General features: G+C 51.5%; 1 protein-coding gene and 1 pseudogene across 1 annotated transcript in view; both read left to right on the forward strand.

The window, feature by feature from the left end:
* The first annotated feature begins 1,571 nt into the window (after positions 1-1,571).
* NAALADL1 (N-acetylated alpha-linked acidic dipeptidase like 1) overlaps positions 1,572-7,264 on the forward strand; it is a 10,110-nt gene continuing 4,417 nt past the window's right edge. The window contains exons 1-8 of the mRNA XM_006911126.2: positions 1,572-1,765; positions 1,851-2,023; positions 2,108-2,229; positions 2,619-2,741; positions 4,189-4,472; positions 4,555-4,656; positions 5,394-5,479; positions 5,595-5,714. Of these exons, the coding sequence (XP_006911188.1) occupies positions 1,572-1,765; positions 1,851-2,023; positions 2,108-2,229; positions 2,619-2,741; positions 4,189-4,472; positions 4,555-4,656; positions 5,394-5,479; positions 5,595-5,714 (1,204 nt within the window). The remainder of the gene's footprint in view (positions 1,766-1,850; positions 2,024-2,107; positions 2,230-2,618; positions 2,742-4,188; positions 4,473-4,554; positions 4,657-5,393; positions 5,480-5,594; positions 5,715-7,264) is intronic.
* LOC112479296 lies at positions 3,783-3,901 on the forward strand (annotated as a pseudogene).

Consider the following 7,264-nt stretch of genomic DNA (forward strand, 5'->3'; position numbering starts at 1 on the left):
CCCCCCTAGGTGGATACCAGAGTTTTCTATTTATCCACTAGGCCACAAAAGGAGGCCCTTCTATAGTAGGCACAGGCTTATGAGTAAATATCTTATCCTTACTAATTTTTCTACTAACTGCGTGGGAACAGGAGTATAAACTGGTTCTAGTAATACAGCTTGTTATAATTTATTCATAATATCTTTTAGAGGCGCGTCAAAAGGAATTTCCCTTAATAATTGTTCAAATAAAGGGTTTACGCATTCTGGACACGTCAGGGTGACTAGAGCTGATTCCATATGCGGGGAATTTACTATGTTTTCCTCGGAGCCAATTTTGAGGAAATCCATTTGTATAGCGTCTACACTTACTAGAATTTGTGCTACCCGAATTCCCCCTATTAATAGGATCATTTCTAAGAAACCAATTATCCCTAAACACATGCCACGTCCTCGTTCTTGACGATGCATTCCTTGAAGCCTCTGTCCCCATCTCCGGACCTTGTCACGCAGTAGGGTAGAAAGAGGACGCGGCACCTAGGGCCTGGCATGGATCTAGCATAGAGCTTAAGGAATGAATGATGCTTGCAGGTATAAGTGACAGTGAGTAAATGGATGGATTGGGAGGGGGAGTGGATGGGTAGATAGGAGAGTGGGTGGATAAATGGGTTGGTGCATGGATGGGTGGATAAATGAATACATGGACGGATGGATGGTGAATGGGTGAATATGAGGGCGAGTGGTGGACAAATAGGTAGATGGATGGATGGACAGGTAACTAGATTCCAGACAGGGTCAGGGGATGGAAGAGGAAGTCACCTTGCCAAGGAAGTGTGGGCTTTCTTTCTGTCCTCTACGACAGCCTTCCTTTCTAGAGTTCTACTTCCTCCCATAAGCTGGGACCCCAGCAGGCTAGATGCAGAGAATTCTTCTGGGTCCTCCTCTTCTTTTAGCTCCAGGCTTCGCATTTTAGGGGGTCAGGTGAAACAGAACTGGCTAAAATGTACTGAGCTACCACTATGTGCCAGACACTGGGCTAGATATTTCTACAGATGTGGTCTTGTTTAATGAAAACAGCGCCACAGTTTCGTGAAATAGGTTCTATTATCCCCATTTTACCGCTAAGAAAACAAACTCAGAAAAGCTAAGTGAATTGTCTAAGGTCAGGAAGGGTGGGATTTGAACTCAAAACCTGCTCAAGGAGCCAGTATTGCATGTGCTGGCGATCGAACGACACGGAGGAGACGGAGACTGGGGTGGTAGGTAGTAGGCACAGCCCTGCTCTGGACACGGGGACTCTGAGTTTCAGATCTGGCTTGGCTTCTGTTTTATTGGGACACCCTGGATGTAACCTGGTCCCTCCCTGGACCTCAGTGTCCCTGTGTGGACTCAGTACCCCTGGAGGTCTCTTCTAGGTGAATGACATAGAAATTGAGGTGATTTAAACAGCTCCTGGCCCTCCCTGAAGGACACTCCCTTACTCCCCCTGATAGCAGGGGGCCAAAGGGCAGGGCCACCCATAGGGTAATGGTTATCTAGATCTGACACTCATTTATAAGGAAACACACCCCAGTTGGCCAAGACTCCACAGGATGAAGTGGGTGAAGGTGCTTGGGGGAGTTGTGGGGGTTGCTGCCCTCTTGGGGCTGGGGATCATCCTGGGACACTTTGCCATTCCCAAAGGGGCTGACCCGCTAGCCCCCAGTGTCTCCCAGGACCTGGACCTGGAGATCCTTGAGACCGTTATGGGACAGCTGGATGCCAGTAGGATCCGCGAGAATCTTAGGTGAGAGGCCTGTCTATGTGTCCCTTCTGTTTCCCAGAGGCCCTCCATGACGCTGGGCCTGCCCCTGCCTCTGCCCACACTGCAGAGAACTCTCCAGGGAGCCACACCTGGCCTCCAGCCCCCGGGATGAGGCGCTAGTGCAGCTGCTGCTGCAGCGCTGGCGAGACCCAGAGTCAGGCCTGGACTCGGCTGGGACCTCCACGTATGAAGTGCTGCTGTCCTTCCCCAGCCAGGAGCAGCCTAACCGCGTGGCCGTTGGTGAGGCCCTGCTCTGGCTTAGAGATGCCTGTGGGGTGAGGGAAATGTGGGGCCCAGCCCTGACTCTGCCCTCCCCCTCCACAGTGGCTCCCACTGGGGACATCCTCTTCTCCTGTCGCCAGAGCGAAGAGAACGTGACTGAGGAGCAGGCAGGGCCCGATGTGGTGTCACCCTATGCTGCCTATGCCCCTTCCGGAACCCCACAGGTGGGCCTGGAATACCCCTCTGCACTGCCATGGCCCAGCTCCCCCTGGCTCCCGCTCCAGCTGCTCCCATTCTGACCCAGGGGCAGTTGAGAAAAAGTGCCTCAACTGGGGTTCAGCCCCTCACCCCCGGAATTTACTCACTTCCATTGCTACTCCTTTCACCCATCATCTAGTCATTCAACAAACGCTAATGGCCTCTGCTCAAGGCCGGGCCTGATACAGGGTACCTGGACACAGGGGAAACCAGGTGTGACTCTGTCCTTGGGGAGCTTACAAGCTCTTGGTGAGTGGGGGAGACAGAATCTAAACCCTTTATCTGGCCTTTCCTCTCCTTCCCCACTCTGCCTTTCCTGGGCCTGGCTCTAAGGATCACGTGCTCTTGGGACTAGGGCCTCCTCGTCTATGCCAACTGGGGCATGGAAGAAGACTTTGAGGAGCTACAGACTCAGGGCATCGAACTCAAAGGCACCATCGCCCTGACCCGCTACGGGGGTATAGGACGCGGGGCCAAGGTGAGCAGCAGCCCCCAAAGCAGGGGGCTGGGTGGGGAGACAGGCCCAGCCGTGGGCAGGAGGAAGTGAGGGGACAGGGAAGGAGCAGTGTTGAATGGTGGGGCCGAGCTGTATTTGTGCTGTAGCACTGATGTGCTGTGTGACCTTCGATGCCTCCCCTAACCTCTCTGAGCCTTAGGAAATAAACGAATTGGGCAAAATTTTCAGCTTTGATATTCTGAGAGTCTGAGTCCTCCTGTGAAATAGTTTTTCTGATTATTCAACTTCTCCTGTTGCCTTCCCCGCAACCTGCTTATTTTCAATTAAAAATTTTGATGAAGTATAACATGTCTGTGGTTTTAAAATGCTTTTTTTCATATAAAAAGCTATAGAGTGAGAGAGAGTTAGTGTTTAGTGGATATAAAGTTTCAGATTTGCAAGATGAAAGGAGTTACGGAGATGGGTGGCCGGGATGCTAGACAATAACGTGACTGCATTTAATGCCACCGTACTGTACGTACACTTTAAAATGGTCGAGATCGTAAATGTTACGTTATGTGCATTTTATCACAGTTCATAAAGTGTTTAGGATAAGAGCTGAAAGAAAAAAGAAAAAGAAAAAGGAAAGGAAGAAAGAAAACAGAATCAAAAAGAGAAAGGAGAATAGGCCTGGTGGAATTATACGGATTATAGAATTTCTAGTTTAAAAAAAAAAACTGTATAAAGTGAAAACGTTCTCCTGTAATGCCATCCTCCAGAGAGGTCACCGCTTTTTTATTTTTATTTTTTTTTTAGTTTATGGAATATCTATCCAGAGTTTCTTTTGGACGAAGAGCATAAGAATATATATTCTTTTTCCTCGCTCTTTCTCTTTTTACATAGCAGTAGGATACCAGACCCACTGCTCTGAGATGTGTTTTTTTCACCTTAATACTTCCTAGAGATCGCCCTCAATTGTTATATAAACTCTGTCCCTGTTCTGCTTTCTTTCTTTTTTTTTTTTTAACGGTACTATTTTGTTTTTATTGTGGTAAAATATTTGTAACAAAATTTACCATTTTGGTCTACGGCCATGCCACCCCAAATGTGTCTGATCCCGTCTGATCTCAGAAGCTAAACAGGATCGGGCCTGGTTAGTACCTGGATGGGAGACCACCTAGGAAGACCAGGTGCCGTAGGCATAAATAATAATAATTTATCATTTTAACCATCTTTAAGTGTACACTGCAGGGTATTAAGAACATTCACAAAGTGGGCAACCATCACCATCATCCATTTCCAGGCCTCTTTTGTCATTTCGAATGAAACTCTGTTCCCATTAAGTGCTAGTTCTTTCCCCATCTCCAGCCTGTGGTAACCTTGTTTCAACTCTGTTACAGTGAGGGAAGGTGCAAGCAAAATAGGGTGTGCGCCTTTCTTACTCTCCCCTAAAAATATCCTCCTCGCCCTCCTCCTTCTTCCCCTGCAGGCTGTGAACGCTGCCAAGTACCAGGTGGCTGGGGTGCTGGTGTACACAGATCCCGCAGACATCAACGATGGGCACAGCTTGCCCAATGAGACCTTCCCGCACTCTTGGTACCTGCCTCCCTCGGGGGTAGAGAGAGGCTCCTACTACGAGTATTTTGGGGACCCCCTGACTCCCTATCTTCCAGCCAACCCTTCCTCCTTCCGCCTGGACCCTACTACTGCCTCCGGATTTCCCCCAATTCCCACTCAGCCCATTGGCTTCGAGGATGCCAAAGTCCTTCTCTGGTGAGCTTGTGCCCTGGGGTCTCCTGCCCATCCTCCAGTGGCCACCCATATGTGCTCTGAAGGGTCTCCCCCTCCTCCCCAGTAACCTCCAAGGAACCTCAGCCCCGGCTGCCTGGCAAGGAGCACTGGGCTGTGACTACAAGTTGGGGCCCGGCTTCCAGCCGGATGGTGCCTTCGCAAGCAGGTGAGATGGGGCCCCCTCCTCCCCCAACTCTCCTCTCCTCTTTCCTTGTTGTGCTTCCCCAGCTCTGCCAATTTCAAGGCCTGACCTTGCCCTTTCTTCTCTGAAACAGCCGCGTGGCCAACAAGTTCCTGTGGGGTCCCCCCAACCTTATCTCACACCCCCACTTTCCAGTTGTCCCCTCTCTCGAACACACCAAGCTCATCCCCCAGTCAAGGCCTCTCTGCACCTGCTGTTCTCTCTGCCGGAAACACCCCTCCCCCACGCACCTGCCTTTCCTGGTCTGTGCTAACCTCTCTACCTGCCACCAGGTATCCCCTCACATGTCAACCTGTTAGCGTTGTCCCAGGCCTCTTCACCTCCTGAAGTTGCTCGCTTCCTCGTGGTCTGTCTTGCTCAGGAGAGGGAGGCCCCAGGAGGGCTGGGTGGGTGTCTGTCATTGCCTGGAGCCTAGTGCGGGGCATGCACTAAGTATTTGCTAAGTACTTAACTGAGTGAGCGAGTGAGCGAGTGAGTGAGTGAGTGGATAAGTGGATGAGTGGATGAATGAAAGGAGAACTGGAATCGGAAGTGCTGGACTCTAGCCTTACTGCCTCTCCTGGTACTTCTGGGCAAGTGACCTCGGCATGTCTATTCCTCTTTGGGCCTCAGTTTCTCCTGCACTGGGTCGGGGGTTAGAGGGTGGAGAGTTGGGGGAATGGGCAGGGTCAACACTCTTGCCGCCTCGTTTCCTCCCTCAGCCAGGTGAACTTGAGTATCCACAACAGCCTGGAACTACGGAACTCCTCCAACGTCTTGGGAATCATCCGCGGGGCTGTGGAGCCTGGTGAGCGCCCCCTCCCGGCTCCCTGCGCCCCGGGACCCGCCCCGCTCTGAGCTCCGGCCCCCCAGGCCTGGCTGACCCCGCCCTCTTCTCTGGCTTCCCACTCTACTCCCTCCAGACCGCTATGTGATGTATGGAAACCACCGGGACAGCTGGGTACACGGGGCCGTGGACCCCAGCAGTGGCACTGCTGTCCTCCTGGAGATCTCCCGCGTCCTGGGGACCCTGCTGAAGAAGGGTGAGGCCTCCCCTAACCCAGCCCCGGTGAAGGGACTCTCCTGACTGGAGGTCTCCTCCAAGCCCACTCCTTCTTCCTGTGCGTCCTGTCCCGCCTGCTCCCTCTCATGCTCCAGTGCCCACTTGTGCCAAGCCTGAGGGCCCAGCAGGCAGACATGCGTGGACACCAGCCCTGGACCACTTATTAATTCGTACAATAGCTTCTGAGAGCCCGCCCTGCCTCTCAGATGGAGTGAGGCCCAGATGCTGCTGTGAGCAAGGCAGTGGCCAGGCTGTGCCCTCCAGGAGCTTCACTCAGTTGAGGCAAGGATGAGAGACAGTTATTAACACAATATATCTTGGTGCCTACTATGTGCCAGGCCACTACTAAGCGCTGGAGATCCCACAGTGAACATCCCGGAGTAGCTGCATGTGATGATAACCGTCATTTGTGCTGTAAAGAAACATATCTAAAGGGCTTTCCAGGTGCAAATCAAAGGGCAGTTCAGGGACAGTGGGGGATCCAGGTGGAGGGCACAACATATGACAAAGAGGGGCCAGACCAGGTGGAAAAGCCGCAGGGCCAGTTTGGAGTGTGATCCAAGGGTAGTGGGAAGTTGGTGAGGGATTTCAATCAAGAGAGTGACATGACCGAGTCTAAATTTTAAGCAGCTTCCTCTGCGGCAGTAGGGAAGGGTATGAGGGGCAGGGGCCAATCAGAGGCCTTGTCATCCTCAGAGCCAGGAGAGATGAGGGCTTGGACCAGAGCAGAGGCAAGGGGAAGGAGACAGTGTCTTCTTCTGTTGGTTATGCAGGTGAGGGAGAAGACGAACGGGGCTAGAGGGCAGATCTGGGGAGAAGAATGGGAATTTGATTCTTCACATAAAGATTTTTTTTTCAGCTCTTATTTTGGTAAAATATACATACCATCAAAATTGCCCATCAAATCATTTCCCCCCAGTATTTTGCTTTATGAATTTAAGCACTTATGATAATACTTTTTATGTGAGTAGCTACCTCCCAAGCACCGGCAGGTTGGGAAACCCTTGATTCTCAATGTTGGAAGGTTTTTAAAATATTTATATGTGAGTTTCAAGTGTACAACATTTCATTTCGACATCTTGTATACACTACGAAGTGATCACCCCCAAAAGTCTACTTCCTGTTCATCATCATACAATTGACCCCCCACCTTATCTCACACCCCCACTTTCCAGTTGTCCCCTCTCTCAAACACACCAAGCTCATCCCCCAGTCAAGGCCTCTCTGCACTTGCTGTTCTCTCTGCCGGAAACACCCCTCCCCCACGCACCTGCCTTTCCTGGTCTGTGCTAACCTCTCTACCTGCCACCAGGTATCCCCTCACATGTCAACCTGTTAGCGTTGTCCCAGGCCTCTTCACCTCCTGAAGTTGCTCGCTTCCTCGTGGTCTGTCTTGCTCAGGAGAGGGAGGCCCCAGGAGGGCTGGGTGGGTGTCTGTCATTGCCTGGAGCCTAGTGCGGGGCATGCACTAAGTATTTGCTAAGTACTTAACTGAGTGAGTGAGTGAGTGAGTGGATAAGTGGATGAATG

Source organism: Pteropus alecto, unplaced genomic scaffold (assembly GCF_000325575.1).
Source record: "Pteropus alecto unplaced genomic scaffold, ASM32557v1 scaffold43, whole genome shotgun sequence".
NCBI classification, from domain to species: domain Eukaryota; kingdom Metazoa; phylum Chordata; class Mammalia; order Chiroptera; family Pteropodidae; genus Pteropus; species Pteropus alecto.